This window comes from Fistularia commersonii, chromosome 17, assembly GCF_037954325.1.
Source record: "Fistularia commersonii isolate RoL2024-O1a breed Wild chromosome 17, RoL_Fcom_v1.0, whole genome shotgun sequence".
NCBI classification, from domain to species: Eukaryota; Metazoa; Chordata; class Actinopteri; order Syngnathiformes; family Fistulariidae; genus Fistularia; species Fistularia commersonii.
The window spans coordinates 6113512-6137861 of NC_141300.1; the positions used below are offsets into that span (position 1 = coordinate 6113512).

Here is a 24350-nt window from a genome sequence, read left to right on the forward strand (position 1 = left end):
ATGAGACCCTCAGCTCTTTAGATGGAGGTCAGAGTAAAAGATCCGAGAGCAGGGAAGGTAAATCATTTGCAAGCAGCTCTTTTGGAAGGACTCTATCGCCGACAGTGTGACAACATTACAATGGAAAGTTTAATCATCGTAGGGCGGCACGCAGGCACGTTGGTTTGCGCTTCCACCTCACTGCTGGAAAGTCACTTTGGAGTTTGCATGTTTGTACCGTTTCCTCCAGGTTCTCCAGTTCCCTCATACAGTCAAAAAATACCAAGTAGTTGCACTGGAGACCCTAAGATGACAAGATGTGTGAATGGTTGCATGGCTGTATGTGTGGCCCTGTGATTGGCTGGCAACTGGTCCGAACCCTGCCTCTATCATCCCCCCACCACAACCCAGAGATATTGCATGAATGAATCATTGAGATAATTGACATGTAAACTGTGACCGTACTGTGTGCCAAAGTCTTCTTTTAACCCCGAGCCAATAACTCCTCTTTTCTAATACCCTGAATAATCGGGACAAATGACAACAAGCAGCTGCAGTGGTCATTTCGCTTTCACACGTAGCTTTTTTTTTTCTGTTTCTTATGTTCTTTGAGAAACTTGTTTTGCACAAAATGACTAATTGCCTGGAAGCCTCGCTCCTCACTAAGCACCCAGATACCTCTCGTGGGATTTTAATGCTGCAGTACGGCGCTGCAGCTTGATATACATCCTGTACTTGTGTCTTCATGAATAGAAAAACCTGCTACGCCGGCTCTGGATTAGCATTGACATCATTTATGAGGCTTAAATTGAAATACCAAATGCACTGTCAGCTCTGGACCTTGATCTAATGAGGGAGATACCACAGCTTCCGAAACTGCTTGTCTGTCAACACGCACAAACATGAATAATAATTCATAGGGTTGAATTCAATGCCCTCTCCTCCTTATCTGTATTTCTTATCTTACCAAGACAAAATTAGCTTGGAAGATCTGAACGATGACTCAGTGTTGGGAATTACTTAGTTGTGTAACAAGACACTACCGGCAATAAACAAATAAATACATGACAATTAAGGAAAAAGAAGTTTGAAACTTCAAACAGAGATACTATTATTACATGTTTCTAACACAAATGATTTGTTGCCTCTTGTATAGCTTGTTTGTATAGCTTGTTTTTCAGAACATGAAGATGATGTTTAGGTTTGGAGAAGGAGAAGTTATTAGTTTGAATGCTAAAATGGTCCAAACAAAATCATATATATACTGTATATAAATGGTCCAAAGGAAATAATGTGTTTATATACATAAACACATTATTTCCTTTGGACTATTTTACCATATAATTATAATAATACATTATTTATATTGTATTTTATATAATAGTTTTTCCCCATTTTTTTCTTACTTTTTGTTGAATGTCTTTGTTTAAGTTGAAGGGGAAACAGATGATTTTCGTCATGTACGCTCCACACAGAAACACTCTCTCACACATACAGTGTCCTTTTTCAGGTGGTACAGTCCCAGTCACTCAACCCAGGAACCTGAGTTTATGCCACTACATATAAAACAGCAACAGATGCAGTTTATTCTTAACATGCCACACCATTATATAGATTTATTTATAGAAAAGCTGATTTCAGCCTGAGCAAATTGTTTGCACAACAGGGTCTTAGCCAAAAAAAAGATATTCACCTATTAGATGCAAACCATAACACTTTTTTTCCGTAAATGCTTGCACGTCATTTTGTGTATATGTGTACATTTCTGTGTGTGTGTGTGTGTGTGTGTGTGTGTATGTGATTGTGTGTATACAGCAATTACAGTCAGTCATTAGATTTTATCACCAGGTAATTTAAATCATTTGTAAACCTGTAACAAGAAAGATTGAAGGGGATTAAAATGAATTTGACGTCTCCTGATCATTACTGTCAATTTTGTCGATTTAAAGCCACTGTGAAAATGATAAGTCATTACGCGTGGGGTTACGGCTAACCCCTGGCAGCACTACGGTCGGTGGTAATTTGTTGTCGGGTAATACGTTCAGGGCCACCGGAGGCCATTTAACAACCCCCTTTCTCCTTGCACGCCATTCTACAATGGTTAAGTTCTGCACATAGTCTAAATCAAAGCTGCCATTAAAAACATTAACGTTTATGTGCTGCTCTTCTCGCTTATTATCATATCCAACCAAGGGTAGGATGCCGAAGGATGCAGATGAGTAGCATCAAAGAAAGACGCAGAATGAGGAGAACATGACCTGAGAGCAGGCCTCAGAAACATAATTGAACCGAGAACAGAACGGACACTGGATCCTGCGAGGTTCTTTGTTCTTATTTTTGAAGCTTTGAACTGGTTATTTATCCGTTCCGGTCGATCGGGGGCTGTGCAAGGCACTCGGGTGGAGCGATGTGAGCAGTGACTAATGGCTGCTGCAGGGTCGAATCATATTGTCAGCGAGTGGAACATACAGTCGTTGAAGGGTTCACTAGAAAACACTTTGCCGGGCCTGCTCTCTTTGATGCCTGGGAAATGGTTTGGAGGTTGAGGGCGCATGGGGGAAGGAGGGGTTGCAAACACACACCAGAAACTGAGTGTAAATATGAAATCTGAACCTTTCAAAATCTCAACGGTAACTTCTGGTCATGAGCGATTATGTTGTGAGTTTTCTGGTTGGGCAGTCTCCTCTCGTTGTCCTCCCTGGTGTGGAGCCTACGCCTACTGAAGCCTTTTAGAGGAGATTAAAAAAAAAAAAGAAAGCTCAAAGGGCGAGGAGGTTAGTTAGGGCAGAGAAATAGCGTTGGAGACAGGTGGCAGTGACGTAGCAGAGTTTTAAAGACGGTGTTTCCGCGAGCTGCGGTGAACCTGCCCCGGCTGGCATTCGCCAAGGAGCTGAATCAGTGCACCTGTTATGGAGATATGGTGGTCATCCAAAGCATCTGGCTGTGACCACCTGGAGTTAATGACTCATACCGTGTGTGTGTGTCTGTGTGTGTGTGTGTGTGTCTGTGTCTGTGTGTGTATGTATGGCGCATAATGAGTTTTTTTTGCAACCTTTGCCTGAATCTGTGTGATTTGTTCTCTGTAAGTCTTTTGCAGCCCTCACTCTGCTTTCCCTTCTCTCCCCGTGCATATCAGTGGAAGGACTGTCTGTTGAAACCTATTTAATTTTTTCTATATTTAACTCTAGCATTATTTTGTCAATTATCCAATCCCTGCTGTCCCAATAAGTGCTCGTCAAAAAATAAAAACGTTGGGTTCTGATAGTTGGCTATATTTAAATTTAAGCTGATGATGAGGGTCAAAGTGCCTTTGACCTTTTTATAATTGGATGTTCAACTTCAGGAATCTCGGTTCGTTTTAAAGCGATTGAGTTTACAGAATGGAGACTTGGTGAGTTTTTTCAATTTATCTATTTGTATTTTTTTTCTCTTGCAAATATGTCCTTGCCCTCAAACACATCACGAAGGTCCAGCAAAAACACCCTCACTTGTGTGTGTGTGTGTGTGTGTATGTGTGTGTGTGCATGTGTGTGTATGTGTATGTGTGTGTGCGCACGTGGGGCCTGCACATGGCTCTGTGCTATATTGTACTGTGACATTGGAATTGCTGGTGGTCTCCTGAAGTAATCTTGTGTCCAGAACGTTCTAACTGCCACGGGTGACTGACGGTTCTGGCGGTGTCATCCGAGGGATTGGAGATCGCAGGTGTTCAGCTTTTAAGCTCGTGCTCTCGCAGTTTATCCACTGAAAATCATCCAGATTCCTTGAATATTTTAATTATATTACACAGCAGAGGGCGAGATAACCCCCCCTCCGCCCCCCGAATCCCTTCCAGTCTTTCTTTCAAAAATACCGTTCTCTCAATTTTCTCTCACATTTTTTTCAACTACTATTTGGATTCCCGCCTACTCTTTTTATGATGAAAAGAAAAGACCTTTCTTGGAGCGCTTTTGTACCAACTGAGGACAACAATCAGTTGTTACCACCTCCCTTTTCAAATTACATCATACTTAAATCATTTCACCTCGTAACTGCCAACTTTCTCCGAATGCGCAACAGAGCCGAGTGGCAGAAATGGATTTATATTCATGCATTGAAGTCGACCTGAAAAAAAAAACAATCTTTTGTTGATATCCTTTGCGTGGAAGCACAAGCCAGACTAAATTTAGAAACAAGGGATGTATTATCCCAAGTGTTTGGCATTTGCATTTTTTCTCTACCTCGCCTTGAAAATAGACTGATGTCAGTAGCATTTGTTGCCACGTCTGTTTAAAGTAATACCTGCATCCCTTTTAAACCTTGTCCGCCTTTAGTCTGACTCTTTGTCTCCACCCTTCCTGTGCCTCGAAGGTGCTGTCACAACAGCTTGATGAGTGACGGTTTTGTGGGTGGATGAGGAACCCAGCTTACCCCTTCAGCTCCGTATTTCCTCTCCGACATGGGCTCCAGTCCCCGGGGCCGTATAGACAGCAACGGGTGGTGGCGGTGTGGGGTTGGGGGTTGACGTTTGCCAAAATTCTATAAGCTGAGCTGCGTCGAGTTGTGTTTTGAGCTTGTCTGACTCCATGCTTGACATGGAGTATTGCAGAATCTTATGAGCAACTCAGGGCAGGATGATTGACAATAAGCTGGGGATTAGAGGAAAATATTGTCTGAAAGATATAGGAAATTAATGAGCGTTGGCTAAATCTTGTCAACACGTCGAGTCGAGGCCAAGGTTGAGAAAACATAAAGGAAGAGAGAATCTGGCAGTGGCCGCGATTTTGAAAAACTATAGGAGGGTTTTTTGTTCTTGATACTTTTGCCTTAGCGTTCAGGACTGGAATCTAAAATGGCAGCTGTCGACCTTTGACAGCTGCACGGAGAGAAAGGAAGGCCGGGGAGGATTGTGAGATTATCTGCCGTGCCGTAGTTGGCATTTTGGAAGACCGGCGTTCAGATCATAAACTGTGGGAAATGAAAATGACATTTTCGCCGAACCCCGCACAACCACGTGTGGGTGTCCACGTATGTACTCCGTCATCTGTGTGTGTGTGTGTGTGTGTGTGTGTGTGTGTGACATCTATCACAGTTTTTACCATTGTTTTTTTAAATTCCTCTCTACCTTTCCTTTTCCTTTCGCTCTGAACCTTTTCATATTCTTTCATTTCATTGTTTTTTTCCCTATTACATCTTCGCCTCTTATGCCCCGCAAACGCTCCCATTTGTTCACCAATTGCGTGATTTAATAGAAAACCAATAATAGTTGAATGGAGAGATTTAAACTGTGCCTTTTCCCAGCCACAGTGAGGGAAAACCTCAGGGAGTATGACCAGTTATTTCACTGTAAGATCGCAGTATCTATAATTGAATCACTTAAGGACTGCTGGCTATTAGCTAGTGAGAAGACTCTGGCGTTTAGAGAGAGGGAAGTGGAGTTCTCGTGGTCTTGACATCATAGGAATACTGATAGGGGATGGTTGGGGGATAAATGCAGTCGCGCACTGCCTCGTTCTTGTTGTGGGTTTACTACTATGCAGATGTAATTTTGCATGAATGCACACACACGCACGTCCCTGCCGGGTTCATATGAAAACCTGTCACTGCCGAAGGTAATCGCCTTTGAATTCAAATATTAACCTTGTTGGGGTTTGATTGCTCCGCCCTGTATTTTTTTCCTCGTGGGCCGTCGATTCCTGAAAAGGACGGAATTCCACTGAGACCCAGATCTACGCTGTATATTGTATAAATTAAAAAAAAAACATTCGATGTATATGAAATTCCTTTGCGTTTTTGACGTGCTGTGAAAGACTGTGGTATCTGAGCAACAGCGAAGTCTGCGATATTACTTGCCATCCCATCTTTTGTGAGGGTAGTTACTGCTCAGTGGAACGTTTCCAGAGCAACGCGGCTCTCCGGCCTCAACAACTGACCCCACACACACCTAGCTAGTGTGTGTATCCAATCCGAGATCTACTTTGGATTAACAAATGAAGGGGAAACCACTCCTTCCCGTGCAAGACCTTCAATGATCATAGAATCCCGTGACCGTGGAGCGTCACCGTTTCTCCCGTACTGGAGGAGATGATTGACTCAGGAGCTAGTGCGACACATTAACATCTAACACCAATCCTAATCCTATTCAATCTGTACTTCTTCTCCGTCTTCGCCTCTTGACTGCTCCCTTCAGGGGTCGCCACAGCCAATCACCTTCCTCCATCGAACCCCACACTCCACGTCCTCTCCTCTCATACCAACTAACGTCACGTCCTCTTTCGCTCCATCCATAAATCTCCTCTTCAGCCTCCTCCCTGACAGTCCATGTGTCCAAACCATCTCAGTCTGACTATCTCCCAAACAGAGAACATCTAATCTTATTCAATCAGCCGCCACATTCACACTTCGTCCAAATAAGAGTATTACGGTCTTCTCGAATCATTAGATATTCACCCATTCAGAGCCTTCTTTGACTGCTATTACAAAATGCCCTCTCTTCAGCGTGAAATTCATGACTAGACTTTAGAGGGGATTAAATGTACGGGGAATTCTCTATCTGGCATTTTGTAGGATTATTTATTTGAACGACTGTCTTTTTTTTAATTTATGGGAAAGGTTGTTAATATTAATGCCAAACTGCAATTTTCATGTGTGTCTCAGAAGTACAGAGGAAGGCTTTATTCATGAAAACACAGGGTCATAGATTCAGTGAACTACAGTTGGAATAAGAGGAAAAGAGCATTTCTTATTGTTGTGTATGTGCTCTGCAAAACACACACCACACACACACATGACTTCAGAACAGTCATGGTTACCAAGCCATGATTTCACCCCGGCATGAGCGCAGTCTGGAAAATGTGATTAGGCACAGAAATAACAGAATGAAGGTTAAAGGAAATACAGAAATTATTTCTGGCGAGCTGATGTGTAAGCTGCTTGGACACCGAGGTGCAGCGATGATGTGACGATGTTCTCATTTTCAACTAAAATCCATGGAAAAACTCAAACCGTCAATCCGGCTCTGAGCCACACCTCAGTCTCCTCGCTCCGCCGACCCCCGACCTACTCGCCTCTCGGCAAACCAACGCTTTATTCTGATGTCAGAGCCGACAACGTCTGCGAGATCGACATTAAGGGGCTGGCTAGATAAATTTTTGATGCCTCTTTCGACTTCAATTCTCTCTGAAATGTTTGCACCTCTATCTTCTCCAAATGACTGTTGTGTCATTCATGTGCCCTTCATTGTGCAACAATAGAGCAACTGCGGATATGAAATGCAGTCCTTTCTAAATATCTACTTTTCTACCGGCTGCAAGGATATACCAGATGCCCTCAGGTGCAGAGGCAGCTAAAATATGCTTTCTTTTAATGATATTGATAAAATAGCGGAGGTCTGAATTTTCATGAAGCATTGGCTACAGGGATATCTGTTAATGGAATCCAGACACTGGTCCTCGAATTTAATGAAAATAAGAAGAGCGTTACTCCTCAGCTTATCCATTTAATATCTCATACTTCTATGTTGATGCGCAGCCACGTACCCTTTACTTTCCTCCTGTCACCAACTCCTCCGCGTTTTGAACGCATGCCTTGACACGTTTTACTAACAATAGTTGTACTTGACCGTGATGAAGGCAGCATGTGCCTCTCAGGGTCTTAGTTTGGAAAGAAAACTCGGGAAAAAAAATTAAACGAAGCTTTGCGAGATACTCTCACACCGTCCACCGGCTCAGGCCGGGCAAGGCGCGCCATGAAATTAAAAATGGGGAAAGGGTTGAATTGGAGGCGTATCAAACAAAAGGCACGGAAGATAGTAATGGTATAATGCTATATTGGATAATTACATATGGGGGAATTGGACGCGGTAGATAGAAGAGACGGTGCGGAGAGAAGCTTCGGATGAGATGAGGGAGGCAGAGATGGCGAGAGAGAGAGAGTGAGAGAGAGGGCTGGGGACAAAGTGAGGGGAGAGGATGGAAGAAAGAGGATTTATTGAGGCTGCGGGGAAGAGCAGCATGATAGCTCTCTGATGGATTAAAGGGATGCATGAGAAATGGAGTGAGGATGGGAGAGAACACGGGGGAGAAAAGTGAAGTTTGTGCATCTCCTCGAGGCGGCTAAACACCGATCATTAATATAGTTGAGTCAAGAGCACTTGCTTAGCACCTTCTTTTATTTTAAGGCCACCTGTGGGTATGGGAGAAAGAGGAGTCGGCCAAAAGAGACGGGGCGGGAGCGACAGTCAGACGGCATTAATGAGAAAAGAGCGGAGAGGCTAGAATGGCTTGGAGGAGGAGGAAGTGGGGTGAGGAAGACAGCGGGATTTGAAAAGAGGACACGCAATGATTCCATTACACCCAGAGCTGCAGTTTGACCACTGATGATCAGTTTCGAGAAAGACCCCGAGGGGATATTGCGATGTGCGTGCACGTGCACGCATGTCCTTACGTCTGCGGGGTTATTCTACGTTTATTTCGACACAACAGCTCTCCTAAAGATGACTGGGAAAGGAGATCGAAAAAGGAACATTTGGGCCAAATTGATATTTTTCGCAGAGCAGGGCGGGGGAAAGTGTGTGTGTGTGTGTGTGTGTGTGTGTGTGTGTGTGTGGGGCGGGGATTCTCAGTGGCCTTGTCTGCTGTTATCCAGCCCAGTCAAGCTTCTTTGTCTGTGTCTATCCGTTAAGCCCAATGAAGGAAAACTTGAAATAAAGACTCCAATTAGTCAGGCAATTAGACTTCAGTTTTGTGTCCTCCACTCATCCTCTGAGTCACACACTAATAGCTATTCTTTTCCTCCTCTATCTCTCGTTTGTCCTTCCTTTGGTCTTTTATCTTTGCACGGCCTTCTGTATGAAATCATGTCTCATAGATATTAACTGCTGTGTATTTTAAGACACAGAAAGCAGTAAAAAGTCCCTGTTTTTTTTTTGCCATTCATTGCTCCTCCTTCGGATTCCTTCCTCCTCATCTCCACATCTTTTCAGCTCATTCGGCTGAAGCCTGCTGTGTCATCCATCACCAGGAGATCGATGGACACACACAAATCCAGGGAAAAGGGAAAAAAGAAAAAACACCCCAGTCTTTATTCGTCTTCCTCCTTTCTAGATCTCTCATTTTCTACCTTTCCCTTCAGATTTTCAATTTTTGTCAGATTGACCATCCCAAGCTGATCGGCACATCTCCACCCACTCTTATCCCACAGATGATAGCTAGGACCATCCAGAGTCTTTATATTTTCATTTTTTTTCCAAGAGTATTAATTCTCTAACACTAAACAGAGGCCGAAACTAAAACAAAATTAATAAAGAAACAAATTAATAAATAAAGAGAAAGGAGGCAATATACCACAGGACCTTCGAAACAAAAGGGTTATGCGTCGTAGAATCGCATCAAGCGGGCGTCCCTCCATTCGGAAGTTTGGCGTTCAGCCCCTCTTGTCGGCGTGCCTGAGGAGTCCTCTGGAAAGACCCTGAACTCCAAGATGGTCCGCCATCTCTTTATGAGTTGCTATACAAGAGGAGACTATATTGTCATCTGCAAGTATACCTTCTCAGTACAAACTGGGCACGGAAAAACAAAAAACAAAATCCAAATAAGAGCGTAAATGTGTGGCATGATGCTCCTCAGAGCGTTTATCTGTTTTACTTCTCAACGTGATGCCATCCTGTTTCTTTTTCCAAAACATGTACCTGCTATGTGTGTTTGTGTCTGATTCTGTATATTTATGTAAATGTGAGCACAAGTACTATATGTCATATGTCATCTCCGAACAGATAAATAAGTTTGAATCGTGTTCCGCAGTCTTTCGTACTTTAAATTCAATTCACTCTGTGTCTGTGTGTGTCTGTGTGTGTCTGTGTGTGCTTGCGTATGTGTGTCTGTGTGTTCGAGACAGTTCAATTGACTGAAATACTATATTTCTCAAAGTGCCAGCAGTATTTTGAGGGTACTTTTGAAAGATTTACGTGTATGTGTCTAAGTATGTAATCCCGCTCATTCGTGGCTGTGGACTTGCCCGGGCGGCGGCCTGCCTTGGCTCGGCTCTGACATTAAATTATCCCCTAGGGTGACTCAGATTATGGGCTGCGCTAGACAATTTACCGAAGGGGTCAAGAAATGTACTCCTATCATCTCAAATAGTCATCAGTCATCCGCTTAAGGACAGGAGCTCAATAAAGTGGAACCAAAAACATGTCACTTTCAGAAAGTTAAATGGGAGATGAGTCACAGAGGAAATTAGAGAGCGGCGTCCAACATGGACGCCTCTTTTGGAGAACCACCCTGTCCAATAAAGCAGTTCTGTTTGGTGTAGTCAATGGTGTGTTTAGTCTGAGTAATGTATAACATTTTATGCAGCGTTGCCTGGCCCTGTGAAGCGGGAGCAGGGCGGTATTATATTTGAATCAGCAGTGAAAGGGCAAACAGCGCAGCGGCAGCTGAAAGTGGCATTTGTGTTTGGTTGAGTGACGTTTCAACGGCGGAAGTGCAGGATGTTCCCTATTCATGAGAAAGTAACCTTAGAACACTGTCACCGCTTTCCCGCTAACCTGCAAATGATTTATTAGACACAAAACGCCGGGCGACGGGATGACGGGGTTACATACGCGCGTCAGGCTGCACGTGGTCAACCCGCTTCAGCCTTTGTCCTTCTCTTCAGGCTCAGTCACCCGCTTCAGGGATGAAAACACACTCGCTCCGAAGCATGTCAACAGCGACTACGATTCAGTAACGCGAAGGATTTATGCGCTTCCAATCTCGTTGCGATTAAGTGTCTTCCATCTCCTGAAATCACGGTCTGGCATTTCGACGACATCGTATTAGAAAAACAATCGGAGCGAGCGAAAAAAACGACACCAGCCTTTTTTAGAACAAAAAAATCATCACGCAGGGAAGTTTCTCTATTTAACCGCTCTCTGAAATATTTCCAATTTTCTAAAAAAGATCAGCCCATGTTTGTTTCGAGACAAGCGGGAGTATTGGGAACATCAAACAAAACAGACACAAAGATGGGGAATCAAGTGATCCATCACATCTCTTAGTGAATCAGAGTGCATGAATATGAAGTGCAGAACACACTCCAAAGTTCAGAGTAGTATTTTTCACCAAGTGTCAGCCCTACGCCGGCTCTGAATTAATGCAGAATTTATTTATAGGGATTTGATTAACCTTTTGCATGGTCTATGCATTCAATACAATTTTTTTCATAAACACACATACACACACATTCACACACAAACAGCACCACCTTTTATGCACCTGCTTTCTGCCGGTAACAAGCCGCTGACAGTAGTTGAGTTTAGGCAGTGAGGAGGAATAAACAAGCTTTTGCCCAGGACACTGGGGTTTGATCCCTGCAGACAACAAGTCAACACTGATATTTTGACAGGCTTTGCTGAGAGAGACTCGACAAAAACGCCTTACTTGAATCCACAGCGAGATTTGCCACGCCTTTAATTACTCATTTATTACTAGTATTTTATTTATATATGTATGTAGACTAATCGAAAATGGCCCCTGGTTGTGAATAAAGGAATGATTGGTTTTATCCCCATGTGTAGCCCTGTGATTGACAGGTGATCTGCTCAGGTTAAGCCCCGTCCCACAATCAATGTCAAGCAGCCCCGAATGCTGGATAAGCAGTATGAGTGAATGAATGAATGAATGAATGAATGAATGAATATGTTTGGGTTAGTGTCGTGTCAAAACTAGCTACACTATTCATAACCTAATCTTTTTTTTTAACCTAATCTTTTTTAATATTGTAGCGAGTTACAAATGTTAGGGTTTATGTTGATGCTTGTGTGATTTTGGGGTTGCTGTGAATTTTGTGATTGTAGTTTGGGGTGCAAAGAATTCAGTTTTGTTTTGTTTTTTTTACCCGGAATTGAGCGGGAACAGTAGTTATATACGAAGCTTATGTGGTGTGGCTGTGGCCAGCAACAGCTATTGCTTATTAAACTGACGTTTCACCGTCAACCAGGTGTTTTCCCTGAATAAAACGCTACAATATTACCAAGTACCAGGTGCAATAAAAAAATCAAACAATGCATGAAAAATAGGTTCATAAAATGTCTGAAAAAAAGAATGAAATTATGTATTAATATATATTTTTTTTAATTTATGACTGTACAGGTCATTTCCCTCAACTTTGCCTTCAGGCACAAATGATATTATTATCGTGGAATGAGGTTTCTTGTCATTGAAAACTGTGCTAACCATTAAGTAACTTTGGTTACCAGCTATCATTCAACCCCCCACTGATCATCTGTCGTATCAGTGGATGAGGACAGATACTCAAAAATAGTTGGTTGGATTTAAGGATGTGCTTTCTCACATACATTCATTTCTACACTACCCTGCAATTTGTGTGTTTATGCAAGTGTGTGTTTTGCAGTGCCTGTATGACGTGTATTTTGAGAGCTAATGATGTGCAGCTTGGCGCTCTGGTGTTTCTCATTCAGGGGCAGATGCTGGCGTATTATGGGAGATGTGTTTTTGATTGGAATAAAGTGTTGTCGCCCAGCAAGGGCTTTTCATTGGCGCGATGATGAATGTCAGATATCTGGTGGGACCCATCTTATTCCAAATCGGAAGGTTCCAGGGAAATATCGTACACGTGAAAGAATATTGATTTATATGAAACACAGATTTTGCTCCCTAGGTGTCTAAGGGGGGATTTGGATTCCTGACCCGAGGCTGGTAATATCCTGACTTACCGTTGAGTCATATTCTCTACCAATTAAACTCGTCTTTCCTAAGACCCCTTTGACATGAGTCTTTTTCTGATGGTGAAAGTTTTACATGACTCAAGCACAGTCTCATTATAGCCAAAAATCTATTACGGGTCAGACTCCCACAATGGTGCTTGCGCCGTGTTTAAATTATAGGTGGATATTAATAGTAACATTTTCTGTTTTTGAATTTTGCATCCGACGTCTAACTCGATCAACGTCTTGTCTCCCACAGCCTGATGTCATCCAGACGTTACTACTTTGAGATCCTCCACAAGCAGGATGACAAGGGCTCGGATCACGTGGAGGTCGGGGTGAGTGGATGCGATACGTTGCAAACTTTCTCTTCTTCCGTTTCGGTCCTTCTTTGCTTTTTCTCTCCGTCGCTTCCTTTTTCTCCAACCTCAGCAGCTCTCGTCGTGTGAAAACATCTTCAGATGTCTCGAGAGGGCCTTCGCGTCCGGACCTTGTGTTCACTCTTGTCTATAGTGAGTTCGCCGAACAGGCAGGAAATGAAAGAAAGCGTTTGATGTTTAAAGCTACACAGAAACACACGCTTATATACAGTACATTCATGCTGCTTTTTACTCCTTTTTTTTCTCTACTGGACGAAGGTGTTATTCTTTTCTCCATCACTCTGATGGTGTTGTTAACCTCGGGCAAAGCTTGGACAGGGCTTCTTTTTGCGATGAAGTTTGAAATGAGGGACCCGCGCGCTTTATGTGTGCTCGGACTGCTAGTGGGAGGGCAGCAATGAACAGAGATCACTGATGTGTGTGGAATGAAAACTTTGCGCGCCTCAGGTTATCTTCCTCACAGTGACCATCATCATCGCCCTAGCGGCTGCTGCCCCGATTTCAAAGAGCCTCCCATGTCATTTGTGCATTCTTTGAGGATTTTTCTTTTTTTTTTTTTTCCTAGAAAGTGCAGGCAGACTTGAAACTCTCTAAAAGTTCCCACAGCTCTATTGTTTTGTTATTTCATGTTATTATGCTGAAAAGATGGCGTAGAAAAGGCTGTGTGCCTCACACCGCAGTGAAGGGGACGTTCACCTAATAGAATTTGAAGTGAGAATAAACAGGAATGGAATTAACGGTAAGCCGAGCTAGCTGTTGCCTGGGAGCCGAGCGTAACCTGAGAAGTGGCGGTGGCAAACATCTACGTCGCTATAGGAGAAAATGTTTCGTAGAACATTTTGCTTCCGTTTGAGTTTTCTCACAAAACATTTATTTGGCAAAATATAATTGGAAAACAACGGCGCCCTGTATCTTTGTCCTTCATGTTGAATTACTCACCATGACATTTTGGCTCAGTTACTGCGAAGGGATCTTGCAGGATGTCTGCATTTGTGCATGCACGTGCGCACACACACACACACACACACACACACACACACACACACACACATGTACTTGTGTGTGCGCGCATGTGTGTGTGTGTGCGTGTGTGTATGTGTGTGTGTGTGTGTGTATTCAGAGGAGACATATCATCAAAAATGCAGCATCCCTGCTCCTTTCAATTTAGACTCTGCTGCAATTTAGAGTTCAGGGGGAGAAAAAAAAAAGAAAGAACTTCTAGGAAAAAAAATGTAGCTAGACTTGATGACGAAGTAAGATTGTGTAATTAAGCAGTAATTAAGTGGTGACCTCTACTCTTGATCAAAACACAAATTTTTCATATAGTGGTTTTGGAAGGTTTATTCAAGTCAATACTTTTTAATTGTATTACTCATATGTGTTTCTTATCTCAGCTGTTTTATAACGTTGAATAGTCTTCTCACCTTACGGTTTAAAAGTGCTTTACACTACATAGCATTCAAACCCTCATGCGCACACACACTCACACACACAGTCACACAACGATGGAGCTTTACCTAACCCAGAGGCTCATGGCTGCTCCAAGGTGTCGACTTTCTCATGATGGTTGGAGCTCGAAATCCTGGGGAGAATTTAACTTGTCTCAGCCCAGAGGGTAGACGTGTGTGTGTGTGTGTGTCTGTGTGTTTGTGTGTGTGTGTGTGTTTGTGTCTACCCAACAAGATGCTTTTTATTCTGACCATGACCATCTTTATTGTACCCTCCCGATATGGGAGCCCTCGGTCCGGTGAGCTCGCCGCCCTCGCTGCATGTGTTTGGGCGGGGGGGTGTATCCATGTGTGCTCGGCAATGGTCCAGGGCAGTCTAGAGAATCTCAGTTTTTCAGTTTCACTTAGTAAAAGCCCTTGCCTTTGGCATTTTAATGGCATCTACAAATCAAGTCAAAGCCAAGTTCTTCTACAGCTGTTTTCTTGGCAACTAATGAATCAGACCCCCCCCTCCTGGAAAGCGTGACATCACACTTAATCCTCTCTCCTTAATCCCGCCAACTCCAAGCTCCTCTCCTCCTCTAATATGACACCATCTTTTTTTTTTCACATTTGTTTATTCTGCAGCACATTTTGAAATATTTTTCAAGCCGCCATGTGTGTCTGCGCATGAGAGTGCGAGCGAGCCACATACCAGGCGCCGCACCTCACACATGGACCAATCAGAGCGATCCCTCATGGAGCGGAGGAGGCCAAATGTTTCGTATACACCATATCTTAATCTGACGGCGAATTAGAAATGGAGCGTGTGATGGTTACAGTAAAGGAGATACGAAACGCAGATAAATAAACTGTTCCCAGATGAGACTGAGCAGCATTTGCATTTACAGTTGTCTATTAAAGCTAGTATTTACCCCGGTTGCAGCAGTTTAAGCCAACACTTCGGGGAAATACCGAGCTGCTGTCAGCTGAAGGAGGTAAAAGTTGGGCTTTCTGGAGGCGAATCACTGAAAACGAGATGGATACAAATGACTTTGAGCTTTTAGGTGTTTGCAATTCCATCGCTGCTCCTCCTGATCCGGGGGATAAAAGTCTGCTCTGTTATGACACAAATGGCCTTTTTCTTCATTGTTATTGAAGGGAAATCAGTACGGTTGGTACTGATATGTTTATAGGAATCACCTAGAAGGGCATCTGGGCTCACTTGTGCTCAACGTTAAATATGTTCTTATTATGCAGTTGCGTAGCCAAAGTCTGCAAATGGAGCAGTGCCAATGGGGAGTCATGAGGAGCAGTGTTGCGCTGTATGCTCAAGTGCTACCAGCGAAAGGAACATACAAGAAGAAGATCACATGGCATCCATATAATCAGGGTGAAGAATTTCCACGTCCACTCTGACCGTCTGCCATGCTGCCTCTTTTTGTCTCTTCATAGACTGATCATTATCACCTGCTCCTCTGCCCCACACCATGTTTGTTATTGTCCGAAAGGGAACACAGCACACGGAAATTGGAAGTGACCCTTGAACTCGGTACCCTCTAGTGGACGTATTGCTGGATGGGAAGGGAAGGGACGTGCGTGACTGTTGACGCTTGATAACAACATTTGAAATGGACATACCTATTCACCAATGCAATGCTAGCACAAATGAGCCTTTGTCTTGCAGTCAGGGTCGGGAGGCGCGGGGGGCCGAGCCGATCGCAGTTGTCATTGAAAGGTGGGGTTCAATCGTCAATCCTAAGACCATATATAGAAACAAAGGAACAAGCAACCGTTCACTCTCTCATTGACACGTCTGGGGAATGTGGGGTCTCCAATGAACTAATGATGTTTGTATTGTCCAGGACTACAGATGGAAATTAGCTATGAGCTATAATCTGGTACAAACATCTCTGCCTCTGTGCTTAGTGTATTTGTACACTGTCCTAATAAACTTCTAAAAAAAAAAAAAACCTCCTGCATGTTTTTGGATTATGGGAGGAAATTGGAGAACCTGGAGGCTCACATGGGAAAACCTCCTTTGAGAATCAAACCTGGGACCTTCTCATTGAGTCACCACGCCAACGTGCTGCTCTGAAATTAATTAAAAAAAAATAACTTAATAGATAAGACAAAATAAATAAATAAAAAAAAAAACAGGCAGGTAAAAGTCACACAGCAAATCCCGGGTATGTCAACGTTACACCTTCTTGCTGCGACCCCCATGTTGAAATTTCACAGCAGAATAAATTTCACACCTTGATAAAAATAACAAATTTACTGTGACCGGCCCACAACAGCACAGGCCCAGGGCTCACATAAATCTGCAGAAACCCCGGTACTCGTTTGTTAAAGAACAGATAGCGGGAATTCACGATTCTTCCTACTGTGTTTCCGCGCTTTGGCTGCAATTGCGCGGTCAAAAGGTGGGCTGGTCCTGGAGGAATGCTTTTGTTTTGCGGTGGCTTGTTGCAAAGAAACAAGAACAATAAATATCAGATAATTCACAGGCGCAGCGTACCGTTTGGCAGGATAAGAAATCTCACTCTATCTGCCTTGCCTGCCCACTCCGGCCCCCCTTTATGTAAGCGAATCTCGAAGAGCGGCTGCAGGCATGCAGAAGTTAATGAGCATTAGTGAGAGGAAGAGGCAGGTTAGTATTCTACGCTTTCCCTTAAGGTATTGGAATAAGTTTGCAGGTGCAGTGCGTCCAACACACCAATGAGTGTGGAGGTTTTACAGATGTTTCAACGAAAATATTGCCAGACTTGCACGGCAGCTGAACCCCTTATGCGTCGGCCTGTGTAGACGTGAAGCATCATGACGGCATCGATCTTGCAACGTTGTAATGTCACGGTAATGAGCGTCAGAATCAAAATTGTCCTGTATTTGAAAGGCTTGTTAATGTTATTTCTCTTGCTAAATTTGAGTCTGTCCATCAGCACTCAAGAAGATGAATGACAAGACATTCATTAGAATTCAACATTTCTCGACTGTGACATGTTTTGGTGACTGCTGCCGAAACGACTTTTCTTTCCTTTTCAAAAACGGGCGGTTATTGTCTTTGGGCATTGTTGCTGATTTCCTTTGGTTGCTCTAGTGGATTGTTGACAGGCTTCTCAAAAGTCTCAACAGCTTCACCATGTATTTTAGTTCAGGGCTACCAGAAAAGGGAACTCAAAATAATGTGATTAGTCAAGCCGTGCTCTCACCATGGATTTTACTGGAGATCTTCAAGGCAATCGCTCCGAGCGTGTACACTTAGGTTTTTGACTTTATCATTTGATTTTTTTTTCCTATTCAAAAAAAAGGTCTTATTAGACACTTAAACGAACTGGAATCTATTAGGCAACCATGGCAATCAGCCAGGGACGGAGGATATGGGGGTAAATAAATACAGCAGGATCAAAAAATTGAAGAAAAAGACCTGTGGCTCAAGCTTTTCATTAGGCTGCTGCTTTTACTGTTTATTCACTTAGTTACAGATTGAGTCTCTTTCCATTTGCATTGAAGGTGGTTTCAGGGATGGATTTATGAATCACAACTCCTGTATTATGAGAATGCAAATATTTTTATTGATTTCTTTTCACCAGATGAAAGTAAATGGTTCCCAAGTGTTGCTTGGCAGCAGGTTGAATGGGAGTGTCGCAACAAAAAGAATTAGTGAAGAATTTGTGGTTGTTTTTCGTTTTTTGAACCGTCAACAAGTACGATCGGACATGTTTGTTTTTGATAGAGCCCCTTTGGCGAGTGTGGATTAAAGGGGAGGAGTGGCGGCAGTTTTACTCCCCATGGCTGAGGATTTGTTGGTATTTTTTCTTCTTTTTTAAATAATCTGTTTTGATTAAAGAAATGGGGCTGTTACTGTCGGGCTGTGTTGGGCTTTAGTAAAAGCGACTTAATAGCTGTATTATACATGTAAGGATTATGGCAAAAGTTTTTATTTCGAGCGTCAAGCTGTGAAAGCGCTGGGGATATTTGCAGTAGCCTCCAGGGGATCCGTCCCCTCCCCTTTAAATTTGAGCTTTACTGAGTCGATCCAGGATGATTAGCCAGGTCTTTGGATAGGGGATCGGGCCCAGATTAATTCTGGCAAAAGATTTAAGGGAAAGGTTTAAATTCATTTCTGGAGAATAAGTTGCCATAAAATGTTTAAAAGCTGTTATTTCTTTTCCATCGATCTTGGGTCATTTTCTCCTCCGGAATTAACTTTGATGTCCCATAATAATGACGACAGTATTCCTGGAGGGTTGTTCATCTCCATAAACGATGACATGATCGAAGTTAGTTTTTGAAGTAATGATCTGTTGAAACCCAGTCTGGTCGGGGGGGTGGTGGGGGAATAATATGGGATTGACTTTTTGATGGGAGATGCACAGGCCGAGGTTATGAATGGGAATCAATTGTGGTTTATGCATTTTAACAAAGGAAGTCAATATAGGAGGTGGACTAATGTATGACGGATGAATCATTTTACACTTGTTAATCTCTAGTTATTACATAGACAGTAATAATCCACGTTTTGGCTGCATGTTTGATGTTTGGCATATGTCATTGAACAGGGATTTGTGGGGTATTTGAAAGTGTGTGTTAACTTTACTCCTTTATAATTTGTAAATGAGATGGTGTATGGTTGTGTGTTTTTCTTATGTATTTATACAGTATGTGGCCTTTTAAATGACAGGCAACCGGTCAACGTGAATCCTGCCTCTCATACATTGACTAGAATAGGCTGCCCATAACTCTGAGTGCAGGAAAAAAGCTATATATAATGAATGAATAATGAATGAATGAATGAGAGAATATTTGAATTGTTTGAATAAATGGAGCTCTGGCTCTCCTAGATAGTAAAAAGTTAAAACCTCAGTTTGATATGACAATTGCAACTTTTGATTCTTTTTAGGCCGAAAGCCTAGCTTGCCCTTGTTGCCCCATGCCTTCATCGTCTGAAGTCGGTCAGTTTTGTGAGAATTCGCAACCTTGTGGGGTCATTCCTGTGCCACCTAGCGGGACACTTTCCTCACCACATCCCGCTCTCTTGAGCAGAATCACCATGTTTCTTTGGACTTTATAAATCCCCTAAAAACATTTTCCTGTGTATTTCCCCGCGGGAAAGAAGACAGTCAATAAACAGCACATGCTTCTTTCTTTCTTTCTTTCTTTCTTTCTTTCTTTCTTTCTTTCTTTCTTTCTTTCTTTCTGCAATCAGTTTCTGCTTTGGTCAGAGAAAGCAGCCTAATGGAAAATGCCTTGCTGGCCATATGTCAGAATAAAGTAATGTCAGCCATTAAACAGCACGATGGAGAGTGAGCGGAAGAATGGAAGAGAAGCCACACCTTAATTAGTCATGCCGAGTTTATGGAGTGGCAGAGGTTGGGGGTTTAAACGCAGGACTTTACAGCAGAGTTTTATCCCTCCTGCCAGACCAAGTGTCAGACTATCCACAAATTAATATTCACGCCTACGTCCGTTCACTCCCAGACCCTGTCTCTTACTCAAGTGCCCCACCCACACAGACCTCTGGGTGTAATCTCACACACACACACACACACACACACACACACACACACACACACACACACACACACACACACACACACACACACAAACTCTGGCCTCTCAACATCTGCCACCTTTATAAAGTAGTAGTTGCTGCTCTCTGGCCCCGGAGACAGCTGTTAAAGTATATTGTGTGTGTCTTCGTACTTTGAAAAAGAGAAAATGTTTTCCTGGTTATAATTCCGCCGGTTTCTTGACCAGCTTGCGGGCTCAAAGGTTGATTCTGGTCCAGACGTACAGAATCGTATTCTCCGCCTCAGTTCACCTATTAGTTTTTACTGCATTTGTCTTTCATGCCATCCACCTTTACCTTCCTCGAGCCGCCTTCTTTTCATCCGTCGTGTTATTATTCTTTGATCACTCTGAGCACATTTGTTCAATTTACCCGATCAGTGACACACATTTTCAGTTAGAGGCACTTTTTTACTTGCTTTTTAGCAGCGTTTGCTGTGCAGTCGATTTTTTTGTGAGTCAACAGTTCAGCTTGCCCTTGTCTTTTGTAGCTCCGTCATTCAAAAGCTAATTTTTGCCTCATTACCTCATCCCCGGCGCTCCAAGGTGATTTTCGCGTTCATTTTTCTCATCTTATCCTCTAGATAGGAGCATTAACGGCAAATAAAAGATGAGCAACTTTCATGCATGACCTCTCTCTCTCTCTTTATGAGCCCAATGAAAAGCGCAAAACACTAAAGGAATCTCAATTTTGAAATTACCTGCGTTTGTATCCCTGTTAGCAAGCCCGTGCCTGTGAGGGTCTCACACCAAACAGGAGTCATGCAGAAGGTTCATTTAAGAGTATGAATTTTCTGTTGGTGTAAATGACATAGCGAATAGTTAGATGTCAAGATGACTGGCCTTGTGATTTATATGTTGCCAAAATCTCAATGGCTCTTGACACTTTCTGTGTTGAGCAGGTCTTGACCATGCTCTTTAAAATGATTGACAGAAACTTAACATCCATAATGTGAGCCAGCAAGAGTGGTGAGGATACACTGACATTTACCATTATTGAAACCTTGCTCAATGTTATTGGGCTTTCTGTCGTGACTATTTGGGGTGGGAAGAGAGAAGGACAGAGAGTGACATGAGGGTTGGGATGGAAAGGCATCAATGATCTGATACTTGTAATAACAGCGGCTGCGGCGACCACAGGACAAGAGCTGATATGAAACATCAATAGCTCCAATATTCATGAAAGAAATAATAATGGTGGATTAGACTGCTTCAATAAATCAAGCCACGACCCCTGGGAACCTGCAAAGGTTCCTGTAGGTATACCAAAAGCTCCAAATGTTCTGAAAGTGATAATTAGAGAGTGAACAATGGCGTGCTTGTGCATGTGGCGCCAAGATTGACAGCTGACTGGTCGTTGACAACCCGAACTGCAGGATGAGAGGGTGAATGTCATGCAGATTCGTCCCTCCCCGACAAGTTGCCCTTGAACATAACCCTTCACCAGGGAGGCCTTACTAGTGATGCTGTTTTGTTCGGAATTCCTTCCAGCTATGCACGTGCAATAAACCCTTTAACAGCTAAAACGTAGCAAGAGTCTCAACAAACAAGCAAAGTAAGAGTTTTTTTTTTTTTTAAACCAACTGCGTACCCATTAGTTAGTTAATGTTCTATGTCATTCTCGAATAAAGTTTCATATGTTTACTTTATATTTCCCATTAGAAAATACCCCTTGGATGGCAAGTTTATTTTTTATTTATTATTCTAACTGCTACAGTTATAGTTTCTTGTTCATTGCACATGTTTATATTTCCATCCATCGTTGAAATACAGAGGTTTTCACGCAGCGTTAATTTTTTTCAATTTATCGAACATCATTCCAACCATGATGATTTTTGTCAGAATGGCATCCCGCAGGCGTAGTTCATCCTTCGAAGCTAATTGTTTATCTGCTTTTTAGACCAGATTTTCTCCACGTTCAGCCGGGCCCGTGTTATCAAAAGCATAGGTTTGATGTCTATTTTTTATCTCCATTTGTATTCACGGCAGGCCAGTTACTCCTGCGTTATCTATTTTTCAGAGGGTATTACGTACCTGTGCATCTTGTAAGATCGTCTTTTTAAAACAAAAAGCACACAGGGATCAACAGCGGGTGCCATTCCATACCATCATCTGTGTCTTTTTTTCATCAGCGGCTAATGAAAGCGAGTGCGAGCGCACAGGGGCATCGCTGTAGACTCTCTGACTCCGATGCTCCGGTAATTGCGGCAGATATTGAGCTCATTTGTCTTTCTGAAATGTCTGGTCGGAGAGACTTTGGCTAATGTTTAATGCAAGGGAGAAAAATCAAACACCCCGTTTCTGAATCCACCTCCTCATAACTCTCTGAATTGTGTTCCTTTGTCCGCAGGCAAGACATAATATGACATGAAAAACAAAGCCCTGTTTTGGAGTCAGAGTGACAGGGAATGCAGAGTGGCATTGATCCTCTGGCATGTAAGTGTTTAGTTCTGTTAAGCTGTCAATTGAAATAATAGCGTAATCACTCAGGAGCTGGATTGTTTCTGTGCTGCAGGTTTCAGTTAGATCCGATTTTTCTTGTTTTTCTTTAAAAGCTCTCGCAACTGTTCTTGACTGTCCTTGTCAGCTTCAATCATATGAAGGTTCTTTCGGCCAGGCTTCTTCTTTGGCCTGCTGGGGTTTTCCTCTCCAGTTCCAGGAGTCTTGCCGATGTTATTCTGCCTGTCAGTCTTGAAGTTAAAATAGTCTTTTCTCACCAGTCACTAGATACATTTTATCCCTTTCTCTCATCACAGTGATTGGACATCAAACCGGTTCATATAAGGAAATCATTCTCCAACACATTTTTTGTTATAAACCATGAAAATGATTGTTTAAATGGGCTAAAACCACAATAGCTATAGTAAGTTGACGACACCCCCAAATTATTATTATTATTGTTATTATTATATACACAAACATATATGTATATAAAAACAAAGCAATATATGTATATTTTTTTATTTATCTTTAATAGTTAATTCCCTTATCCAGCGGGAAAATGGCAGAACAGAGTTATATGTTAACAGACAGCAGTTTGGCTTTTGATGATAATATCATTAGCTGAACATCGACAATATTGATAATTCAGAATACACAAGGGTTAGTTTCTCAAGTCAGTCTTGAATGTATGAATATCTGACATGTTTCTCTTTTTCCTAAATCCTGCCTCATAGATGCACCTTTGCATAGAGAAAATAGTTTCCTGAACCGAGCTCAAGTAAACGGTTCTGTCATTTATAAAAAAATCCTTTCTTTCTTGCATTAAGATAATCATTTTGACCCATTCAGTCTTAGATGCGCAATACAGACTTTCTATAAGCTAACCATATGTGTAATCATTTTATGTAAAAGCCACAAGTGTTGATGATATCAACCTTGGTTTGGCAATACTCTGAGGAAATACTACATTACCCAGAAACCTACAGGAGATGCCACTTTTACCTGTGGATGTCAGGAAGCTGCTCACATTGAATTCCTAAATCCTGAATGAATCGGGTTTTTTTTTCGCTTTTTTGCGGAACCAAACTATCGTTTTCCATAAGTGGACTCATTATTACGTATGGATTGAGCGGAGCGGGGGAACAGGTGGAATGGATTTCCTCCAAATTTAGCATCAAATCCCCTGTTTGTGTCGCTTCCTTTCCACAACACAGTGTTTTTAAGGGCTGAGCTGTAATAACAAAACAGAGCGCCTCCATTTATCCATCTATATATTTATTTCATTGAAGACAACCAAAGCTTTCTGTTAAACACAGATAAATATATAAACGGGTGTTTTGTTTTCACAGCGCCAGCATTGAGTGCGTGTTAGGAGGGTGATATGACTCTTGAACACGGGGCTTATTAGAAATGTATCCAGTAGCCGCGTAATTGTCATGTAGGGTTGATGTGTGACAAGCAGACACAGCGCTCCCTATTTCCTGTCAACCTGCTTTCCTTTAATAAATCATCCGCCCAAATTATGCAATACAACACACAGACTTGAATTCCTTGAGTGAGATTTAACATTCGGCTTTCCCTGCTTCACCTCTGTCCAATGTGCCGCAGCGCGTTCCAGAAGAAATTGTCTTTTAAATGTCAAAGTCTGCAGTATTGTTTCTTTTTAATCATTCTAGAATTTCATTAGTCTCAGTTTTCTTTATTTATAGCACTCTCAGAATCATTCCTACCAAAAATTCACATGCTTTTCAGTGATGCCAAAACCCCATTTTTCTTAATTCAGCAATAAATTATCTGTATCTATTCATGTGTGTAGATTCTGCAAATGCCAGCACTCAGCTCTACAGCATCTAGATAGATAGACAT

The 24350-nt window shown here is 42.4% G+C and overlaps 1 protein-coding gene across 1 annotated transcript in view; it reads left to right on the plus strand.

Annotated features, from left to right (window-relative positions):
• b4galnt4a (beta-1,4-N-acetyl-galactosaminyl transferase 4a) overlaps positions 1-24350 on the plus strand; it is a 154971-nt gene that overhangs the window by 115160 nt on the left and 15461 nt on the right. The window contains exon 8 of the mRNA XM_086162593.1: positions 12924-13002. Coding sequence (XP_086018719.1) covers positions 12924-13002 — 79 coding nt within the window. The remainder of the gene's footprint in view (positions 1-12923; positions 13003-24350) is intronic.